This window comes from Halichoeres trimaculatus, unplaced genomic scaffold (assembly GCF_033239565.1).
Source record: "Halichoeres trimaculatus isolate MK-OKI-2021-1 unplaced genomic scaffold, fHalTri1.1 fHalTri1_scaffold_2, whole genome shotgun sequence".
NCBI lineage: Eukaryota > Metazoa > Chordata > Actinopteri > Labriformes > Labridae > Halichoeres > Halichoeres trimaculatus.
The window spans coordinates 32,203,136-32,226,341 of record NW_027437180.1 but is presented as its reverse complement, the minus strand read 5'-3'; the positions used below and the strand labels follow the sequence as shown (position 1 = coordinate 32,226,341).

General features: G+C 41.7%; 2 protein-coding genes across 3 annotated transcripts; one reads left to right on the top strand and one right to left on the bottom strand.

Moving 5' to 3' along the window:
- The first annotated feature begins 4 nt into the window (after positions 1-4).
- rfc1 (replication factor C (activator 1) 1) lies at positions 5-10,784 on the top strand. Of its 2 annotated transcripts, none has more exons than XM_074663637.1 (23): positions 5-131; positions 575-721; positions 812-887; positions 1,387-1,512; positions 1,595-1,911; positions 2,050-2,124; positions 2,437-2,514; positions 2,597-2,914; positions 2,989-3,102; positions 3,197-3,376; positions 3,765-3,869; positions 5,034-5,475; positions 5,601-5,716; positions 5,877-5,991; positions 6,281-6,369; positions 6,633-6,770; positions 6,979-7,074; positions 7,164-7,417; positions 7,572-7,689; positions 7,804-7,949; positions 8,032-8,245; positions 9,887-10,075; positions 10,171-10,784. In XM_074663637.1, exons 1-23 carry the CDS (start codon positions 129-131, stop codon positions 10,264-10,266), a joined length of 3,552 nt encoding a protein of 1,183 aa, XP_074519738.1. In that variant the 5' UTR covers positions 5-128; the 3' UTR covers positions 10,267-10,784. The 2 variants fall into 2 exon arrangements, with proteins under 2 accessions (XP_074519738.1, XP_074519729.1); XM_074663628.1 differs by having other exon boundaries at positions 10,168-10,783.
- Positions 10,785-12,771: 1,987 nt separating this feature from the next.
- On the bottom strand, positions 12,772-23,206 carry wdr19 (WD repeat domain 19). Its single transcript, XM_074664455.1, has 36 exons — positions 23,107-23,206; positions 22,194-22,285; positions 22,018-22,083; positions 21,795-21,920; positions 21,496-21,611; positions 21,291-21,406; positions 21,111-21,191; positions 20,922-21,034; positions 20,654-20,827; positions 20,500-20,570; positions 20,221-20,393; positions 19,985-20,105; positions 19,774-19,880; positions 19,574-19,690; positions 19,302-19,457; positions 18,991-19,138; positions 18,625-18,838; positions 18,328-18,487; positions 18,133-18,243; positions 17,899-18,008; positions 16,893-16,950; positions 16,602-16,748; positions 16,413-16,495; positions 16,236-16,319; positions 16,006-16,152; positions 15,801-15,925; positions 15,580-15,689; positions 15,408-15,476; positions 15,243-15,320; positions 14,406-14,502; positions 14,196-14,320; positions 13,782-13,863; positions 13,513-13,663; positions 13,302-13,425; positions 13,135-13,211; positions 12,772-13,041 (listed from the first exon to the last, which is right to left on the bottom strand). Exons 1-36 carry the CDS (start codon positions 23,110-23,112, stop codon positions 12,927-12,929), a joined length of 4,050 nt encoding a protein of 1,349 aa, XP_074520556.1. The 5' UTR covers positions 23,113-23,206; the 3' UTR covers positions 12,772-12,926.

Here is a 23,206-nt window from a genome sequence, read left to right as displayed (position 1 = left end):
GACGTACATCCAACCAACTACCGGTCGTGCGTCATCTCCGGGCTACAGCAGAGCTCTGCTTCGCGCCAACTAGTTAAACAATTTCTCTACTTTTCTGACTCTAAACTGCGAAAAAAAACGACTTCAGCATGGTATGTTGCAGATTTTTACTAATTTGTCACATGTACTGCACGCTATTAGCTAGAATGAGCTGACTAATTAATCGACGATAATCCTGTTATCACCTAAACCAAGTGAGACATAACATGTTAGGTGTGAGCTAAAGGTAAAAATGAGGGATTACAGATCATTTAAAGCAAAACACGGAGTTCAACTGAGAACACAGTGCGATCGTTAATGCTCTGTTCTCGTGCAGCGGTTGGTCATTTGTCCCTGTTTTGTGTACGGTTTTGAAACAAATAAATTCTGTAAACAGGTGCATTAAAGCGACTACTTCTTTATAATCATTATTTACAGTGAGTTGGTGGACACTAGGCAGCCCTATGATCTGAGCAGTCAATGTTACTGTGTCAGCCTCTCTCCACCACTGTGTTTTAATGAGGTTAATGTGTCCAACATGTTGGTGCACACACAGGACATCAGGCGGTTCTTTGCGCCAAATGCAGCCAAGCCTGTGGTGCAGAAACCAGCCTCAAATGGAAATAACAAAACAGAGGAGAAGAAAAAGAAGAAGAATCTGTCCTCTTCAGATGAGGAAGTGAAAAAGAAAGAGACCGCCAAGGTAAGGACTGATCTTGTCAGAAGTCCTGTATCATTTTATTCCTCATGACATCTTCTTTTATCTCAAAAATATTCTGTTTATTTGCATCAGGGCAAAAGCTCTAAACAAGAGGAGAAACGCAAAGATGGCGAGAAAAAGAGAAAGAAGAGTGCTGTCATAGAATCAGGTTTGTTTGATTTTAAGTTACGACATGATGCCTGTCACTGACTTTGTGATTAGCTCCAGCGTGTACCTCTAATGTGTTATCATTACATTACAGTCACAGAGCTAGAATTAATTATCTCTGTAATAGAAACCAGTAATATTCTTCTCACATACGTACCAGGTTGTTTTGTCATTACCATTGATGTTTTTGTCACCACTTTGCATAATTTCATTCATTGTCTAAAGTACGAGATACAAGCAGTGGTTCGGAGATTCAGATTCAGATTCAGATTCCTTTTTTTAGCCATTTGTGTAAATTAACACATAGGAATTTGTGTTGGTGACAACATGTGTGTATTTGCAACAAGTACTTTTTTCACAAATAAACACACCAAAAACAAATAAACAACGAAGAACAACGACGACGAGGAAACCAACATCTTCCTCAGTCCTGCTCTCTATCTTCCCTGTGTCTTATATTTAACAACACAGATTTGCTTTTATTTTCTCACTGTCTGTAGACTCTGAGGACGAGCAGCCAGTGGGGAAGACAAACAAATCCCCCAAAGAGAAAAAGACTCAAAACAAGACAAAAACAATGGAGCCCCCTCTTAAAAAGGATCCAGTGCAGTACGTCTCTGAGTCAGGTAAATGGACTCAGGCTGATGAACAGTTTCTGTTTAATGTCTTTGACAGGATCTTTCTAATCCTCTGTCTTTCTGGCTCTAGACTCAGACAGTGACAACTTCCAGAGTCTGAAGAAGTCCTCAAATGTCAAGCAGAACGGCTCGTCCAAAACAACCAAGTCAGAATCTCAGAGTTCAAGTCAAGGAGCCAAAGCAGGGATGAAGTCTCCTGTGCGACCCTCCTCCTCCTCCTCCACTCAGGGAAAAACTGCTGTGAAATCTCCTTCTGTGCCTGTCACCCCCAAATCAACCCCACCTCCTCCACCCAAACGCACCCCCACCTCAGTCCTGGATTACTTCGGCAGCGGGACTGTTCAGCGCTCTGAGAAGAAGCTGGTGGCCAGTACCAAACGAAAAGCTGTGAGTGTAGATGGATTGTTTAGTTCACTTTCTCTCTTCAGTCTTTCTCACAAAACTCTCAAAATCATGATATAAACATGTTAAAGGAAGGATCTCTTAACAACAAACTAACTTTGTAATAACTGATCCTCTCTGTAGCCGACTCCGGACATGGATGATTTCCTCACTGACGAGCAAATCGCCAGAGAGCTGCAGATGGAAGAGGACATGGAGGTGAGTTTCTCAGCTTCCTAGTCAATTTATTTGCAAATTTTTTGGAGAAAAAAATGGGGGCCTTGTTTTAATGATGAATTTCCCCACATTACTGTAGTTTTAATCAAAGGAGCAGATTCAATAATTTGGTGGTTTATTTTGAAAAAATTTCACCCTTTAATTAAAAAAATAATCACATCAGAGAAAGTAATTTGTAGACATTTGGTCACTGAAGTCAGTAATTTCCTGTCCAGTGCTGTCGTCTCATTGGTAAGGTATAATAAGTTTTTACTTTGTAAGGTTTTTTTTCTTTCTCACATCCACCCCCTTCAGCTGGAAAAGCAGGTCCATGAGGATGAGGAGTTTGCTAGAACTCTGGCCATGTTGGATGAGAAACCCTTAGCAAAGAAGGTGATGACAAACAACAATTCAAACATACTTAAGTTTGATTAAAGCTGTTGTTAAATCTGATGTTTGTGGTTGTTTTGCAAAGGCGCGAAAAGGCTCAGATGAAAAACGAGACCCTGTCCCCAGTACCACAAAACAACAGGCCTGTTTGTCCGAGGACGAGATCGCCCCGACTCCAGAGAAGAAGCCCTCTCCTGTCAAAACCAGCTCCAAACTGGCCATGATGAAGAAAAAGGCTGAGGAGAGACATGAAGGGCTGAAGAGTAAAATGATGATTTCACCCTCAAAAATCAAAATTTCTCCCAAAAAAGAGCCCATCGCCTCGTCTAGCTCCGGCATGACGTTCACACCTAAAGAAGGGACCACGCCCAAATCGATTAAGACATCTCCCAAGAAACCAGAAGTGAGGAAGAGCTCTGATTATCCATCAACAGAAATGCCTATTCACTGCATATTGACTTATTTATGTTCTTCCAGAGCACAACTACGAGTCCTGATGACCCAGAAAAGAAGAAAGCCAACGCCTCTGCTTACAGGAGCTACCTTAACAGAGACGGACCACGAGCTCTGGGCTCAAAGGAAATCCCTCAGGTAGCGCACACATTAGCTGTTAGCCTGTTCTCATGACTGCTGCATTCTCTTTCTCCCTGTAGATGACCGCCCCGTGTCTGTCTGTGTCTTTCAGGGTGCAGAAAACTGTTTGGAGGACTGTGTGTTTGTGCTGACAGGCGTCCTGGAGTCCATGGAGAGGGATGACGCCAAAACTCTCATTGAGCGCTACGGAGGGAAGGTGACGGGAAACATCAGCAAGAAGACGACGTACCTGGTGCAGGGCAGAGACAGCGGAGTGTCCAAGCTAGAAAAGGTGAAGCACCTTTTATTCAGACTCACAAACTCAGGCCTAGAGAGGAAGTTTGAATGTCTTAAATAAGAATAAATGAAGATATGATTGCGTAGTTACACGGGGCTTGGTAAAACAAAGTGTCAGGTTAGAGTCGAGAATGTTTAGGAAGATACATTTTAAGAGTCTTATTTTTCAGATTAGCTTATTAACATTGTTAAATTCTAAACCTTATTATTAGGATATTACAACAAAGGAGGTGAATTTATATTTTTATTTACTATGAAAACTTAGATATGCTTTGAAAGGAATTAAAGAAGTGTCCAAGCTGTATCTCTTTCTTTCTCTTTCCTTTGCTGATTTTTTTGTTGAATTTAACGAATCATGTTTGTTTAACTCTCCCCATGGTCAGGCTGAGAGTTTGGGTACCAAGATCTTAGACGAAGATGGTCTGTTGGAGCTGATCAGAACCAAACCTGGAAAGAAGTCCAAATACGAGATCGCAGCAGAGACTGAGGTTAGCTCTCATATATTTCTTTAAAAAAGTGTTTTATTAGTGATGTTTCAATTACAAAGAAGTTAAATAACCCTTCTTTAATGAACCATTATCCTTTTTTTGTAAGTTGTTGTCAATGGGAAAAAAAAGTCTTTGAAACATCAGAAGTGCTTCTTATGTAGTTCATCTACATGAAAGAAAACCTGTGAGTCTGACTTGTGATGAGAAACCAGGCAGTAAATCCAGTTATACTGGGGTTTAAAGGGTTAAAGGCTCTTCATGTGATCTTTATTAGGATGTTGTCCCATTTTTGCTTTAGGCTGGCTTGAGACTGCAGGCAAATGAGATTTATTTGTCAAATTAGATCGGACAGACAGAGTAACATGCTAAAAGAAAAGAAACAGAAGTTTGAACAGCTCAGGGGTGCTGCTGTGAGAGCTCAAAATGTAAAGTCAAACCTGCTACATTTGGCTGCAGAGTAGGTGTGACTAACAGACCAGATCTGTGTGCTGTAGAAGGAAAAAAGTAGGGATGCACGATATTATAGGCACAGTTTTGGTATCGGCTGATAAAAGCTTAAAAACACGTTTATCGGTATCGGCAGATATGAAAATTTCTGCCGATATGCACAGCCGATAAGGTGCTTTTCAGTTAGGATTATTATTATTTTCCATCTGAAAAATTAGCTCCTTAAATAAAATGTAGCACTTCATTTATTTGCACTGCAGAGCTCTGTGTCTGTCACCAGGTTGTTACAGTAGCTCTAAAATAATCAAATGCAACTTGGTTATGTTTAAAAATGCATTGTACATTTAAAGTTCATGTGATCTAAAGGAATTATTTTTCTGTATTTCAATACTGAATGTCTTGAGTTTGAAAAAATAATACATTTCTTATTTATGGTAAAATCAAATGTTTTTTGTCTTGTTTTATGTGTGTTTCTTAAACAAATAAGACCGTCACAATAAGAGTAACATATAAATTCCAGTACAGGATAGACTTAGCTTTCTTTACAGTGAAAAAAACAAACAAACTTGTGATTATCGGTATCGGTATCGGCCAAAAGGGGTTTCGAAATATCGGCATATCGGATATCGGCAAAAATCCAATATCGTGCATCCCTAGAAAAAAGACAAAGTTTTTGGTTTGCTTGGCTGTTTCTGATTCTGTAATGTCCTTTTCTAGAGCAAAGCCTCAAAGAACCGGACTCCCCCCGTTAACACTTCAAAGAGCACCCCTAAAGCCCAGAAGATCTCTCCCTCCAAAGGCAACTCCCGCTCCCCTCACACGCCAAGCCCGTCAAAAACCGGCCTGGCGCAGGGCCACAGGAACAAAGATATGGGCACTCCTCCTGGGAGAGGCTCAGGTCACACAGCCAGGAGGGATTTAGGCCTCGCCCCCTCCGCCTCTACCTCCACCTCCAAATCCTTTTCATCTTCTGTTCAAGCATCTTCATCTCCATCAACAACCGGGGAAGGCGCCAGCATGTTGTGGGTGGACAAGTACCGCCCGCGGTCTCTGAAGACTGTAATCGGCCAGCAGGGAGAGCAGAGCTGTGCCAATAAGCTGCTTCGCTGGCTCCAGAACTGGTACAAAAACCATGGCGGGGGTGCTGCCAAACCAGCAGGTAGTTAAACTCTGTTTGTGTTTTTTAAAAGCGAAGAGTAAAGATAAAACCAGGCTCATTGTGTTTCAGTGAATTCTACAAACTGTGCTAAAAAAACGTGTGTTGTGTGGCTTTTCTTTGTGCAGCACCAAGGTTTGGTAAATTTGGAGGAGGAAAAGACGATGGATCAGGATTTAAAGCTGCTCTGCTCTCTGGACCTCCAGGGGTGGGGAAGACCACCACAGCCGCTCTGGCCTGTGAGGTCAGTCTGAAAACACACACACGTGTTTCTCTGTGCTTCGTAGTGACACCAGGATAATGTAACCCTAACACATACTTCATCGATGGATCCTGTTTGGGTGAAGTCATTGTTGTAAGTCTCAGACTGAGCCTCTGTGCTGTGATTGTTCTCCGTCCTGCAGGAGCTGGGTTTCAGCTACGTGGAGATGAACGCCAGCTGCACTCGCAGCAAAAACAGCCTGAAGGAAGTCGTTGCCGAGTCACTGAACAACACCAGCATAGAGGGTTTCTACAAAGGTGAGTTCTCCTCAAATAACATCCACAGTATTTAGATTATTTAACAGATTCAAAGATCAGCAACTATAACCATGTGACACTGGTGCTCGATTCTCAGTCATGATTCACTTGATGAAAAAATCCTTTTAGGTTTTTCACAGAGGCCATTTTTTGGAAGCTGTAACTCTGTCAACTCTGTTTTCTAGTAATTAGACAAACTTTTAACACAAATTACTCTTGTCCAGAAGTGCAGGGGGTGTTATTCAGTAAATGTAACTTGTTTGTGTATCTGTGTGGGTTTTTTTTGCAGGCAACTCTCAGACAGTGAGCAGTAAACACGTCCTGATCATGGATGAGATTGATGGAATGGCTGGAAACGAAGACCGTGGAGGAATTCAGGTTAAAGAAAATCTCCTTGATAGTCTGAAAATTTACAAATTGACATCATATGTGATTATTTCCTTAACTTTGAGATGTAAAAGAGTCATGTTAGAGTAATCATGAGATTAATCTGTTTTGGTGTCTCCAAGTAAACTTTTGTAGTCACCAAATTTCAATGTTTCTAGCACCAGCCACCACAAGCATCACTAGGACTGCAAACAACAACTGGTGGATATTTAACCATTTCTCAAAACTGACCTCTGACCTTTTGTCCGCTGTAGGAAATGATCGGCCTGATCAAAAACTCCAAGATTCCCATCATCTGCATGTGCAACGATCGCAACCACCAAAAGATCAGGTCCCTGGCCAACTACTGCTTTGACCTGCGCTTCCAGAGGCCGCGAGTGGAGCAGATTAAGGTACGCGCACACACACACTCTCACTGACATGTGCATCCTGTCCCCAGACATGTTGTTAAAATTTAGGTTATAATGAGCAAAAAAGTCCAAAATACAATCCACAAACAGACTTAAGCATTCACTCACTTGATAAACAAAGACACAGTGAAATAAGAAACTTTGATTTTTGTTAAAAAGTTGCTCTCATGTTTCTGTTTTTGTTTTCCAGGGAGCCATGATGTCGCTTGCTTTCAAAGAGGGAATCAAGATCCCGCCCCCAGCACTTAATGAAATCATCCTCGCCTCCAACCAGGATGTCCGACAGGTGAAGAAAACACAAAAAAAGTTTAATAAAACTCAACTCATGCCACAGTTTTTCTTCCTCCCATCACGCTGTCTGTTTTTTCTCTTCAGGTGATCCACAACCTGAGCATGTGGTCGGCCAGAGACAAGGTGATGACGTACGACCAGTGCAAATCTGACGCAGCCAAAGCTCGCAAGGACATGAAGATGGGGCCGTTTGATGTTTGTCGAAAGGTGTTTGTGGCCGGGGAGGAGACTGACAACATGAGCTTCATCGATAAGTCTGATCTGTTCTTCCACGACTACTCGCTAGCACCGCTCTTTGTCCAGGAGAACTACCTGCATGTTCGACCTAAAGCTGCAGGGTGAGAACAATTAGATGACTGCCTCCTGGGGCTGTCTACTTTTACACACTCATGTTCTTGATCTCTTTAACTCTGGAATGAAAGAAATTATCACCCAGAGCTTCAAAATCTCCTTGAAACATTTGTGTCTTAACTTTTTCGTCTTTTCTTACAGCGGGGATCTAAAGTCTCACCTGGTGTTGCTCAGTAAGACAGCTGACTCCATCAGTGACGGAGACTTGGTGGACAGAAGGATCCGTTCAGGGCAGAACTGGTCCCTGCTGCCCACTCAGGTAGGTAACACTTATCAAAAATGCTCACGCTCTGAGAAGTGAAGGTGGGAATATGTTTGTATGCTGTCTGCCTGTTTAGAATGAGCCTCATGTCATCTATGTGTGCGTTTCTAGGCTGTCTATGCCAGCGTGCTGCCTGGCGAGCTCATGAGAGGCTACATGAGTCAGTTCCCCTCCTTCCCCAGCTGGCTCGGCAAGAACTCATCCACGAGTAAACATTCCCGTATCATCCAGGAGCTTTCCTCACACATGGGGCTAAAGTGAGCATCCTTCATCGCCAGCTTTAAACTTCTCAAACTCTATCAAATTAAATATTCACATGTATCTGTCTGGCTCATGCAGGACTCTGAGCAGCAAGCAGGCGGTGAACCTGGACTATCTGCACTACCTGAGGCAGGTGCTGCTGAGCCCACTGCAGAGGAAAGGAGCAGATGGAGCCAGTGAGGCCGTGCAGCTGCTGGACGACTACCAGCTCATCAGAGAGGATGTGGACAGCATCATGGAGATCAGCGTGTGGGGTGGAAACCCTGATCCCTATTCCAAACTGGACTCCAAGGTGAGCGGGAGAAACAGGCTGAAAAGGAAGTTTTAACTTTCCTTCAGATATTATCAACTCAGAGTTTAGTCAAATTTATGCTTCTCATGCTTTGATTCCTTGTTTCCATCCAACACAACAAACCTGTCCACCATCGATATAGACTTGTGCTGTCAGGCGATTAAAAAAAATAATCTAATTAATTACAGGATTTTTAATTAATCTAATTAATCGCATTTTAATCTCATATCTGCTTCAGGTCCCCAAATAAAGAATTTGAATTCTAGGACATTACAAATTTGTAATGCATGATTAATCAAATGAATACATGAAGAAGAGAAGATTTGTAAATCCACATTTTTTCAACTAGCCAATGTTAAAATGTCTGTGTTCGCTGCCAGACATAAATTTGATTGTAACTGTTTGCTGCTTCTATAGAAGGTAGGGCTGGGGGTAAATGATTATTTTTAAAATGATTAATCAGGCGATAATTTTATCGATTAGTCGACTAATCTAACGATTAATTGGTCAATTAGTCTAACGATTATTTTTCTGTTATTCAATTATTTCAAAACCATAATGTATCCCAAATAAATGCCAAAACAATCTCTCTTATAACAGAGCTAATTAAACATTAGCAGAGAGTGAAGGAGACGTTATCAGACACTAAACTCCGGGAGCTGTCAGGCTGTCTAAGCCGGAGATGCAGAGTCTCCGTCAGCGCACAGCGGTCTCTGGGAGTGGACATTTTTCCTCATCAATATTCCTCACGTATGAACTTAGTGATCTTTTCCCACAAAAGTATCCAATAACACAGCACCTCATGCTGTGAACTGAAGTTACAAATGAGTATTACCCCCTGGTATTTGATTTCACCATGTGACAACATCAATAAAATCAATAACACGATGCGTCGACTATTAAAGTTTGCATCGATTAATTTTTATCATTGACTAGTTGATTATGTCGACTAAGTGCTGCAGCCCTAATAGAAGTAAATTGTGGTTTTTTTTAGCGGGGGGAGGCGGGGTCTGGCAGAGCTCGTAAATCAAAATTATGCTTGTAAACTATTGTGGGTGAGAGCGGTGTACTCTTTGGATGAGAGTTCAGCATGGATATGAGGAGAAGATGGGAGATGACAGAGACATATTGAGACCCTGCAAGTCAGAAAAGTTCAGGCAGCTCTCGCTCCAACTGAGGATGTGTTGCTGTAGTTCAGAGAGAAAGAGCGGCGCGATTGTGAGAAAAGACGGCGGAGATCATGGAAGGATGGCCCAAGATGAACGCGAACAAAAAAAGCATGTTTTGTCTGTTTTTTTGGATCAAAACAGGAAGAGAGACATAAAAGAAGAGGGACCACTCTTCTTAGTAATTTTGGGTGTTTACATAGTCATAGAAAATGATATTATGTGGGTCATTAAAGATTGTTCAAGATGCTCTTAAAATGGCTGGAAAATTAGTTAACCTTGCGTTAATATTTTTTAATGCGTTTGCAATGTTACCAATCTAATTTACGCGGTAAAGTGACAGCCCTAATTTGGACACTTCCAGTTACTAAACCCACTTTTCCCACAGTCATGGTCTCATGTGTCAGTCGTCCACTGATCCAGCTCCATGTTATAAAAATGTCTTGACCCTCTCCTCCTGCTCATCTCCTCCCAGGTGAAGGCAGCGTTCACCCGGGCATACAACAAAGAAGTCCACCTCACACCGTACTCCCTGCAAGTAGTGAAGAAAGGTCGGCGAGGCGGCGGTGGTGGTGGGGATGCAGAGTTTGGAGAGGACATGGACAACGAGGCGCAGGAGTCTGAGGAGGAGGGAGACGGCTTAAAAACAGACGCCATGATCAAAGTAAGACAATCTGGAAACAAATGGTAGCTTAAATATTCCACCTCTTACTTTTTCTTTCAACATCTGATCTGTCTTTTTTGACCCTCCTGCAGCAGAAAAAGGCAAAAGCCACCAAGGAGACAAAGAAGGAAACAAAGAAGGAGGATTCTGGGAAAGGCAAAGGCAAGGGGAAAGGAAAGGGCAAGAAGTAACAGAAAACGATGAGACGAGAAAACAAACAGCCCCAGTCTGCCTCTTCTCTAGCCCATCAGACTGTCTTTATCTCCCTCTGTGCTCAGTCCTCTTAGAGGCATCAGGAAGTGGTGAGGCTGGTCTGAAATTCTTCAACTTACTGATCACATGAAGCACTTGACACTCGCACTCTGCTGAGGAGCGTCCTTTAAACTTCGTCACGTTTCAGCAGAGCCACTTACATCGTCAACAAACTGTGTATAATCTGCTTTGTTACTTCTGCTATCATGTCTCTACATTTCTGTAGTAACAGTCACAGTAATTAAGTGCATTATCTTCTCTCAGTTTGGGATTCAGGTGTGGAGGCTGTAAATAATGTGACCCTGATGTAAGAGACTGTTACCTCTGACTGCTTGTGCGACAGAGATCCACAGTTGGCACTAATGTTCCTGTTTAGTGCATTTTTGTATAAAAATGAATAAGTAGAAAAATGTGTTGCTCATGAGTCTGTTTTTCTAAAAGGAGACAAAAAAAAAAAGCTGTGCTTTTGATTAATTTTTTAATTTTTAAAAACGGGACTTATGACGGATTCTGTCTGGATTCACCTCCTGTTAATGTGAAAGGTTCACATTTACAGATGGTGCCAATTAAATATAGCAGAAATTATTACTAAAGTGTTGAAACGATGACAATTTCTGATGATTTAGCTTTTAAATCACGACATTGCTGATATTTTAAGCACAAAGTTTCGGTTTCATGGTTGCTCTGAATCCAAGAGTTCTCCCTCTGTTTTCGTTTCATGGACCAAAGCAGAAATATGTTCAGCTGTTTTCAGTTCTGCCACCTAAATATCACAGTGGAGATGTCTTAAATATCTTTACCAAGTGCTAATATTTAAAAAGTAATACACAAGAGACCTCTTTGTTAAAGAGGAAGCGTTCCCTGTCAGAATTGCTACTGTCTCTTTAATACTTCCTGCTTAACAAACCCTGTTTCCTCTGATTGGCCAGCCCTCTGGTCAGAGGTGAAGCTATGGGCAGACCCTGGTGTTTGAGACCTGGGGTGCGTCTCAATGCGTTAATTTCGTGCCTTCTCTTTCCTTCACGGCACCGGAAGTACTTTCTTAGTCGACATTTTGAAAACTGCCCCAAAGCAATAATTGTGCTCAGAGGAGAGAGGATGGAGGAGAGTGATCGGAGAGGCTATGATCAAGGAAACACGAGAGCTGGCTTTGTGGAAGTCTTTTCACTGACAGACACGCCCTCATGTGGAAATATCACTCTCTGATTGGACGCTGCGGCGGCTCAGACTTTACATTAAACTTCACAAACACAACAGAGTTTAATGAGAGAAAAGATGAGCTGAGGACAGGCACAGAGGATCGTTCAGAAACTGATCATAAATCTAGTAATAAAGTGTTTGTTGTGAGTTTAAAGCACAAATTACTGAACACAACCATCATCAAATCAATATAACAGAGGATTAAATCTATAATCTAATAATAATATCTTGCCGAAACGCAATAAACTAGGTTATATTAATAAGTTTTAGAGTTCGCAATCAGATGTGTTCTAGATAAAGGCTAAATAATTCATAAATAATCTAACAATTACGCATTTTACCGGTAAAGTGATCTGTGTGCTTCCAAACTGCAAACAGAATAAACAGAGAGCAGGTTTTCTTCATGGTAACATGTCTGATAAACAGGTTAAAGGAACAGACAAATCTCTGTTACTTTGTTTCATGAGTTATTACAGTGCACATGCCCAGACACACAAACAGCTGTTAGAGCTGACTGACAGATGATCCAGAGGTGATCAGCTGATGCGGTCATCACCGAAACATGTTGCTTCATGTGACGCTCCAGAGGATGTCCCATTGCTCTAAAAACCAATCTCCTCCATCCTCTCTCCTCTCTTCATTTCCTCGGGTCTCTCCCATGCATCTCTGGTGGGAGGGACTAAGACGCAAGTGAACGATGCATGTGTAGAAAGGAAGGATGGAACTTTGGAGCTTTGAGACGCACCCCTGGCGTCCAATGTTTCATGAAGGAGGAGGTCCTTATGTGATGACCTCATCAATTCAGCAGATCTTGTGAAGATCTCGAGTTATTTTCAAAACATGTTTACAGACATATTCAGGGATTTCTTCAACATATGAAAATGTAGAAGTTTGAAAATCTGCATGTTTTGTATGAACAACCAGCAATGTTACTTTTTATCCATGCTTTAAATATGAAAAAGAAAAATACCCCCTCTTTAAATAAGGCCCAAAATTTGAAATAAAAAAAGTAAACATACAGCAGAGGAACAGCTCAAACTAAAACTTTAAGATGAAAACTAGCATGATAGAATTTTGAGACTTTAATTTGTAGTTTAACTTCTCACACTGATTTTCATTGCTGCAAAGGAACCTTATATTGAAGCGTCATCATCATCATCAGCCATGTGGTTGACACTTGATGCTTCATTATTATCATAAAAACAAACATAAATTGTAAAAATATGAGCCAAGAACAATTCAGCTAAATAGAAAAATGCTTTATTCTCCTTGTTTACATATCAAACATATTTTTAACTCATTAAATCTTTTTCATTATCCATCATACAAAATGAAAAACTACACTCACTCCTTTTACAATATATACCGCATACTATATTTTTTTTAGTTTTTTTCCTCCTCATTGATCCACCTCATCAGCCTGAAGGTACCTGGAACAGTCTGAAATCTTCTTCAGCTGTTTGGCGCTCAGTTCCTCCGAGCACATGGGACACACCGTCTCTGTTTCCAGCAGCCTGCAGACACACACAGGATGAGAGGAGTGATTTCCTGTGCTTAAGCCAGAATGTTGCTGCAGAATGTTTAAAACATAGGAGCGCTGAACTTACAGGATGAACTGCGAGTAGAGAGCAGGGAATTCACAGTGTGGACACACACACCAGTCTTCCTTCAGCATGTGACGACCCTGTGAAATGTATAAATCATAAACATGCTGTTAAAGCACAGAGCTTGCAGTTTTTGTGCATTAGTTTAGTTTGTCGATGTGTTTTCGCACCGTGGCGATGCAGTAAGGCAGGTTGTTCTTGCAGGAGATGCACAGCAGGTCATTCTGAGGCAGCTGGAAGCCACAGAAGGGACACGGTGTAGATTCCTCCTCCAGCTCTGAGGTGTCTGGACGCCTGAGACGCAGGGAGCACATGGTAAAGATTTTAAAATAAGAATAAGGTGAAACAGAAAACGAAGTGCAGATTTTCTCATTTCCTCACCGAACCATAGCCTCAATCTTCTTCCTGTACTTGGGGTCGATGTCACTTCTGTACTCTGGTCTCATCAGCATGGCAGCAAAGCTGAAGGCAGAGTTCTTCAGGCCAGCACGGCGACATTCGATGACTGCTGACGTCAGGATGGGAACGACATCTACACACACACACAAATATACACACTGATGAGACAGCAGCTTCAGTTTCAGACAAGTTTTCAATGTATTTAATCTGATTGGATATTACTGTAGACTGGTTTGAAAAGATTAACTCACGTGCAGGGAACTTGCTGATGTTGTTGCTGACTCTGATGAGCATACGTGCCCCTTTTAGATGATCTCCTCTCTTGACGTGGGTCTACATCAAGACATTGTTTTTTTTTAGCTTGATACACCAAGACAGGGAATCTGGCTTGGTATCAAAATTGAGGTTTGTTATGGCTGCAATTTAAGAGTTTGATGAGTTGATTTTGAAGCTTACTGTTGTCTTTATTGCTTAACTAAAAGCTGATCAAATGTTGGTACAGTTACATGATATGGTAAAACATTTAATTTCTCTTCCTTTCCTCTCTTTAAATGCTGTATCTCCTCTTCCATCTATCTGATAAATACTTTAACTACCCCCTAAACACTTAAAGCAGTTAACTTAATGAGTGTGTTAGGAATAAATAAAGAGACTTCTGTACCGACCTTCACCAGTAGGTAGGAGTGCAAGATCATCAGGTTTGTGGCCATCTCAGCCGGGATTTTAATCTTCTGAGCCTGCAGCTCTGTGTACATACTGAACAGCACGTCATGGGCGTTACGGTAGTTCCCTTTGAAAGCAGAATTTAAAAAAAAACTATTATAGCAGAAAAGAGACTGTACAAGTCTTTATCTGAAGTGTGTAAAGTTTTATACCAGCACTCTGCTCTTCTCTGGCGATGATGATGGCAGTGCGCGCAGCTTCTCTGTACTGCTGCAGAGCCATGTAGAGACGAAACAGGTACTTTGCATCCTGGGAAGAGGAAACAAGGGTTGAACTAACTGTCTGGCCAGTGTCAAATAGAGCAGATGCTTCATCACTCATGTATACAGCAAATCAATATCCTTTCTTAAAGCTTTAAAATTATATAATTTATAACAGATAACATTCAGAACTAAGGAATTAGAATAAAATAGGGTGAAGATATTAAAGATTGAACAACATTTTTACGGAGAAGATATGTTGTCCTGACCACCTCAGACAAAAGTGTCCTCTTAAAGAAACAAATTTTACTGAGGAAAATTGTACCACAGAGTGACTCTCATAGAACTGGTTCTCTTCTTACACCTCATCCTCAGTAAACAGCAAGGTAAAGAGATCGAATGAAGAGTGTGTGCACGTTGAGTCAGAAATCTGAGCACTATCCAACTGAAAGTAGGAGCCAGAAAACCAAAGAACATGGCACAGGGATAGTATTAATTATGATAAAAGAGTTTTAAAAAATGTGTGTGTGATACGTGTGGTGAGGTTCTTTTTGCCACGATACTGAATGTACAAAAAACAACTTAAAAAAAGGTAAAGAAAGGACTGGCAAAGCCATAAAGTTATCACAGTGATTTATGAGTGTTCGGAGTCACTCTCTTGAAATATGTTTTTGTTTGTAAGAAGAAAAATACAATATATACATCGAAACAAAATAATGTGAGGAAGAAAGTCACCTCCACCAAGCCTGAAAGCCCGGAGAAAGAGAAGTTACTCCTGTGATCAATTACCTTGGGCATGCCGTCACTCTCTCCCATCAGGTAATCTATCAGCTGATTGGTCAGAGAGGGGTCCTTCGCCTGACCCACCTGGGAGAAAAAAAAACACACGTTTTGTCACATGATGTATATATAAACAGCAGGTTATTCAGTCTGTTCCTATCACGAAGCTCTCACTGTCTCTATAGCCATCTCCACAGCCAAGTTATCCTCAGTGTTTGGACACTTCAGGAAGTGCTTCAGCGCCTGAGACGGTGAGAAAACATGGACGTGTCAGCATCAGTCTGTAATTTCTTTAAAAATAAATATATATGTATGTGTAGTGAAATGAATTTAAAGAAAGTCTCACTCGGCTGTACTGGCCACACTTCTGGAAGAATTTTCCGGCCTGCAGGTGTTTTTTCTCCCCCTCAAAGTAGAGAGCGATGCTCTGGTAGTCCTCCTGCGTCGCCTCAGGACCTGATGAACAAAGAGCCAGTCACACAGCAGGAAACATGAGCCCTGAACCCATTCTAGATATGGATAAAATTTTAAGGTTTTCTATGGTTTATATATTATACAGGAACCTACCAATGATGTCAGCATAGATCTCCATCTGTCCGTGCTGCTGAGCGAGCTGGAAAGCCTCGTCATTACACTGAGAGAGCACCAGGAAGTGGATGGCTGAGCCGTAGTCGTTAAGGCGTAGGAAGAATCTGTGACATACACAGATAAGGAAGGTCAAAACATGGTAATCAAACAACTAATTCATTTTATCAGCTCCTGTTTCTTCTACCTGGCGACCATCTTTGCCCCATCAATGCTCTGCGTCTCCCTGACGATGCGGACAGCATCCTCAGGATTGTTCAGGTGGTCCAGCAGCACACGGATCACATTGTCCCAGTCTTTGGCGCTCTCATAGGCCTGTGCAGCCTCCTTGTACCTGGTGAAAACAACACAAGTTGTACATTCTCCTTTGAGGCCTTATTATCTTCAGTGAAACAGACACCTCAGTGAAGCACCCACTTTCCGTCTGCCTCCTTCGCCTTGGCGTACTGCAGGTGGATTTTAGGAGAGGAGACATGTGGGAGCAGCTCTCCAACCTTGGCCCTGATATCAGAATAAAAATAGAGCAGAGTGGATGAAAAAGGAGAGACTCTTTCAGCTCTGAGAGTAGGTGTGTGTGTGTGTAGTTTGTCTCACCAGTTCTTACAGCGGATGTAAACAGACGCAGCCTTATCGTAGTACTGTCCTTTTTCATAAAGCTGAGCGGCTTCAGAGAATTGCTGGAAGACAAACGACCACAGACGAGGATACAATTAAATATGAGACTTAGACACATCACATACCTCCTCTACACACTCACAAACAAACACAAGGCTGACTCTGCACCTTCATAGTCTCCAGGATGGCCCCACACTCCTTCTTGAGGACTCGACTCGGGTGCTGGATGGCCTGAGCGGCTCCTCTTCTGATGTCACCCATCCTGATGGACATCCTGGCTACACCTGCTTTACACGCTTCATCATGCTCCTCAAACTGCAGAGTAAAGACGAGAGGTGATCAGGGGTAAATCTTTGTTCAGTGTGTTGTTATAAAGGAAGCACAGTGTCAGTACTAGGATCAACCATCATCACAGCTTTAGATAAATCTACAGGAGCTGAGATAAAAAAAAACACTTACTTTGGCATTGTGGGTCATTCCTTTCTCATAGTGAGTGAGAGCATTCACATAGTCGCCACTAGGAAGTTGGGAAAGAGGGAGGAGTTTAGCTGGAGTGTAGATTGATGAGGACCAAATATTGAAAGTAGAAGGTGCCATATTAAAAGATTTTGTTTTTAGGAATCTTTTCTGTGCTTTAGAAATTTCTCTCTTTCTTTTATCCTTTACTAAAAAGAGAAACAGTGGAAGAACTCTTTGCTTTTTACATCTTTTGAGCTGTTGAGATATTTTGGCTTGAATATAAAGAGGGCTTATTGGTATATTTCATGACTTCCTGACATCAGGACGAACTTCATCCTGATGAATCTTAAAAGAAAACTCAGGGAAATGTTTCCTCATTACTTCCTTTATCATATCTCTGGCACATTAGATGTCACATAATTTCACAACTTTAAACATATCTACAGATAAAGACAACCGAAAACCTTGACATTTAAGATGAGTGCAAAGTGAAAGGACAGGCTATTTGGTTATGGGTATGATCTTTCTATTTATTCTAGCTTTGCTGAGCAAAGTTTGCACTTGGCATCACTTTTAGTTCATTTCTGGTAGAAGTTCCTCCCTGAACTCTTTGGAGCTACAGACTTGTTTGACTTTTTCTCCACCTCTGAATCTCACAGTGACATACCCAACAACATGCATGTTTGCATCCTAGTGTTTTTTTTAGATTGTTTTATGAAAGTAGTTCGTAATTTGATGGCAAAACGTCTGGTAGTTATATTATATTACAACCAGGGGTCAATAAAGACAGTTGGAAAAACACATTTTTATTATGAAATGTCTGTCACGTATCACTTTTCAATGTTTTAATATTAAATGAGAGATGTTGACCGGTGCACTACATGCTGCAGTAAAGATGAATCACATCTTCTTTGAACATAGAAAGGATTGAAGGTATTTCTTTTTCTCCCCTTTGATTGTGACCAATAAGTGTGTGTGTGTGGGATATGTGAGTGTGTTTACTTACATAAACTCCAGATGCACAGCGTACTCCTTGGATATAAATGGAATCTGGTCCTCTGCTAACCTCTTAGCTAACATGAGCGCACTGTCCCAATTCAACAAATCTCTCCTCATCTGAAACCAAAACACAGAAACAGGACTAGCTTTAGTTTGCATAACAATGACCTTATTTGTAACTTTTCAAAGCCATAGATAAATATGCTGTTTGATCTTTGTAGGCGTGTGTTTTTTTTTTTACCTCCAGGGCAGCGATTGGGCAGCTGGAGGACATGTAGAGGTCCTGTGCGAGGTTGTAGTCACCAAGGAACATGGCTAAATGTCCTGCCAATAAATTCATGTCCTCTATGCCCTGATAGAGACAGAGAGAAGGTGAGCTGAGGATGGCTTTGTCAGAATTTTCTTAGAATTTAACATGAACTGTAGTTTTTGTTACCTGGATGTCCTGCAGGGACAGGACCATACCCACATTTCCACTCATACGAAACACCTGGATGGCCAGCTCCACCTCCATGTGGACCAGACAGGCTTTTCCTAACTCTGCCCAGTCTGAAGCGCTGCCTGCAGACTTACACAGAGCCCAGGCTTCATGAAACCTGCACAAACAACAAAGACACGATTAGCATAAACTTTGTGTTGCACTAGCCAACATCTGACATCTAAATACATTCCAAACCAACAAATTTAATCAACACTTTTGTGCACACATCTTCATTCCTCAAACAGGGCTGACCTCTTGAGCAGTAGAGCCTTTCCTAGCTGCTCGCTGAGGTCTGTTGGTGAAACAGCTGCTGTGCTGCTGGAGTGCTTCAGGAAGGAGTGAGTGTTCAGAGACACTTCACTGGTCTTTCCACTGGTTGTCTGACAAGTCAGCTCCCCATTGTATAAAAGCAGGGGCTTCTGGGAGAATAGGAGAGGGGTGGTACCCACTAACGTCACCCTTGGGCCTAGGAGAAAGAAGCAAAATAAATGAAATGATTATGTTATCTTTGGTGCATTCAAGATTTGACATTTGTAAATGTATGATCTTACTTATTCACTCACTCATAGAGGAGAAGTATAAGTGTTTGTTAGTGCGTGATGGTGTGTGATCCCTCACCATATATGGTGGTTTTATGCAGGGCGTAGGTGTAGACCTTGTCATCGTCATAAGCCACAAACACTCCTCTGTCAGTGTGCCAGTTTTCCCACAACACTCCAGTGATGGTGGGAGAGAAGTTTGGGAGCTCGAAGCAGGAGTCTGTTGCCTAGATGATACACACACAACCTAAATTAAATCACAGCTCTGTCCTGGTTCATGCAGATGTGGTTACAAGAAGCCCCAAAGTTTGAATGAAATCAGTTTCTATGAATCAAGAAATTATCAGCACTAGTCTATAACATCAGTTTAGTAACTCTGTGTGCACTGACGTTTGCAGGAGAGAGCAGGAAGCCGCTGTTCTTGTCATCAATGAAGACCAGACGTGTCCCGTTAACGTCAGGGAACACTTTCCTGACACCAACCAAGTGGCTGTAGCTGCTCACTGTTTCCCAGTCCTCCACCAACACACACACCACGTTACCTGACTGAGAAACACAAAGAGAGATGGAGAGGGATGAGTGCATGTCTTAAACACAATCATGCAAAAGTATAAAATTCTCTCTGATCTAAATCTGACTCATGAGCATGTGCTGAGCCTTACATCAGTGCCGTAGTAAAGGAAGTCAGCAGTGAGAGCGTGGCAAAGGATCCGTCCTTTCATGTCATCATCTGGAAACAACTTCATCTGCTTTTTCTCCTCCTGGTCTTTGCCTTCAATCTAAACTCACAAAATGCAGACTGTGTCAACACTTTTTAAAGAAAAGAAGAGTTTAAAGTGCTGCCTGGTTTTTGATCTCTCACCATGTGAAGCTGCACTTTTCCCTCAAACAGAGCTGCTGCGTAGTCCGAGTTCAGACACATGCTGGCTATCGTCCCCAAATACTCAATGTCCTTCAGCTTCTGAAAGCCTGACGACACAAAAATAGCATCACAAGGTTTGATAAATGCAGACAATTTATGTAACAGAGTCTACTTTTTCCAAACACACACATGTGCGCACAGACAAACACACCAGGTTCTCGGTCAGTCAAGGCGTAGAACCATGCTCTGTTGTTCATCCCCACAGCCACATGGTACGGTCCCATTGCAATGAAAGTAGGCTCCACTTCCACTTCTATGGCAACAGGACTCTCCTGAAAAACATGTCGCAGTGCATGAAAACAAGACTTTAATTAAACCCACTCACAGCCCACAGAGACGTACACCTTTCCTGTCATTTTAAGAATAAGTGTGTGTGTTTGATCTCACCTCTTCCACCTGATTGGACACTGTGACCTCTAACAGAGAGGTGAGATAGGCTAGCCGGGTACCAAAGCTACCACCCAGAACAGGCAGCTTGGTCAGGAAGACGTGGAGCGTCCCTTTCTGTGTGGAAATCGCCAACAGCTGTCCATCATCCGTCCAGCTCAGCTGATCAAGACCTGCAGGAGGAGAGTGATGAAGAGAGACAGATGAAGGTGGAGTAGATGATGGGTTGAAGAAGTGCTTTTGACTGGAGGGTGAAGTGAAACAAGAGCACTGTCTCACCTTTGGTTTCATCATCTAGTCGAACTACGTTGCTGATATCTTTCAGCTCTGACAGCTCGTGGATCTTTATGCTGTGACAAGAAGAGAAAGGCTTCAGTTAAAAAAAGAAAATAAAAGCACTGCTGAGCTTTTTCTTTAGAAAGCTTGTGTGTACCTGTTGTCCCCACAGGAGGCTGCCTTGTTTAATGACGGTGAAATGGCCACACTGTTCAGACTGTCTTTGTGGTTGTGAGCCTGATAGAGCTCCTGCCCAATCTCCCTGATGTGAGTGGAAATAACCACAAAGTAGCCGTGGGAGAATCCGATCAGGATGTACCCATCACCATACCTAGAAAAAAAGATGGAGGAAGAAAGCTTGCTTCAAACAGACTTCTTACTGCAGAGGCTCAGTATTTCATAGTGTGCAGTAGAGAGGTAAATACCAGCGGTAGGAAACAATGTTTCCATAGTGACGCTGGAAGGTCAGTTCAATCCGGTTCTCAGGGTCGTTGACGTTAAAAAGCATCAGTATCTTCTTGTCCACAGACACACTCACCTAAAGAAGTATTTGTAATGTTATTTAAGAAATAATGAAGTGTTGTTTGAGAAATATGCAGAAAGAACAAACTTACAGTGCTCTCCCCCACACCAGACCTCTCATCTGTCTTCATCACAGAAAAGAAAATCTCAGCAGGTTCACCCCGAAGTGTGATCTGTCAGGAAGAGAGATTTATTTGAACTTTCCATGCTTTTATTTTAATTCTCTTATTGCTGAATATCCTACATCTGCCCTCATGAGTATGTGTGGCTACCTGTCTGACCGTGTCCCCCTCATGGTTGCTGATACTCAGAGAATTGTCATCGCTTCCCAGAGCCAGGAGATTCTGAGAACTCCAGCAGCCACATGTGATCTTCTTGGTATGTTTGCCTGGAGTTTAAGACGGCGGTAAAATGATGCTTAAAGGGGACTATGAAAGCATTAATAAAGGTTTGTGTTGATGTGTTTTATGTGCTTACCCAGTATGGGGATCTTGCGTGAGGTCTGCTGATTGTAGATCAGCAGGTTTCCTTTGGCTGTCCCAACTGCCAACAGTGGGCTAATCTTTGACCACAGGATGAAGGACATCTGGTCTCTGTTGAAACCAATAACAGCAAGAAAATAACCCTGAGCTCAAAAGCTGATGAGAAGTAATATCAAACCTACTCTTGACTAAAAAATGAGAGTCACCCTGTCGGAGCTGCAATTTCTCTGACTATGGATTTAAGATCAATGCTGACTTCTCTCTCTGTGAGAATGTTTTACATGTTTGTCTTACCTCATACCACTCTCTATCTGAGATATTTTATTGACGCTGGCATCCCAGAGATAGATAGAGCTGGATTTTGCTGCAATCACTGCCAAGATATCCCCATCTTTATCCCAGTCCATTCCCACACAGCGTCTGGGGAGTGAAAGACAGAGTAGAAAGTAAAACTACAAATACTTTTCAACAGGAAAATAACAATAAACAAACTAAAGAAAAAAATAGATAAACTCACCCTGGAAGGTTGAGTTCAGTCCACTTGTGTCCATGTCGATCAAAAATTTTCACGGAGTTGTCCTGTCTGTACGATGAGAAATGAGACTGATATTAACTCCAGTAGATACTTAGAGAAAAGGGGTTTTATGACAGTTTAATTTGGATTTTTATTTTGCACTAAAACAGATTGCTCACCCAGCAACAGCAATATAATTCCCAAGACTTTTCTGCCACTTGTAAAGCAGATTTGAGCCTGCCCAGGCTTTGTCATCGAGGATGAAAACACTCTGTGGATAGATAAAGTACTTTGAGTATCTTTCATTTGGGTAAAAATGATAATAATAATGCAAGTACAAGAACTGCACTAAAAGCAAAATACTGTTTAACTTGAAACCAGAAGTACAAGGAGTTGGTGAACATCAGTGTGAGTATTTTGACTTTATTGTTACTACTTTTGAAGTTATTCAAGAAGTAGGATCTGTAAACTCAGCAACAAAAAAAAAAGAATACAATGTTAACATGAAGTCATCCTGTATTGATTGAACGCTCCTCATTGCATGAAATGGTAAAACTATCGACTTTACATGTGAGGGGTAAAGAAAGTATAACACTCAGTAGATGTAGCATCGGGACTAGGATTGTTCAAGTCTTCTAAAACCTTCTGAGGTGATTTTGGACGGGGCTTTGAGGTCGTACATAACACGACTGAGGGGTCATCTCAGTAAAAGAGAGAGTAAAGCCTACAACCACTACAGCCATTATTAAACTCAACCGAAAACAAGTTTTTGTGTCTTGGTGAGGTTAATTATCTTGCTGCTTACTTTACCTTTAACTTTGCTTTGAAATGGTTTCTTAAATACTTTAACGGTCCGCTTAAAAGTCCAAAAGAGGACAGGTGAGACAGCTATTTCTATTCCATAAAACACAAACATCACATCAGCTTGGTGTCTATAAGTAGGCTAATTAACGTTAATCAACGGTGAAGCACTTCATCGTTAGCATGAAGCTAAGTCAGCTAGCGGACTGTCGCTTTGTCGGCTATTGACTTTAGTATCTGAATCATAAACCCCTGTAGTATGGCATGCGTTAAAAATACAGAGGTACCTACCTTCATTTTGATCGATTTCGATCATTGAGAGGATAAATTAATGTTTTCTGGTCAAAGCATCTTCGACAAATATGTTTTGTATTACCCACAATGCAACGCT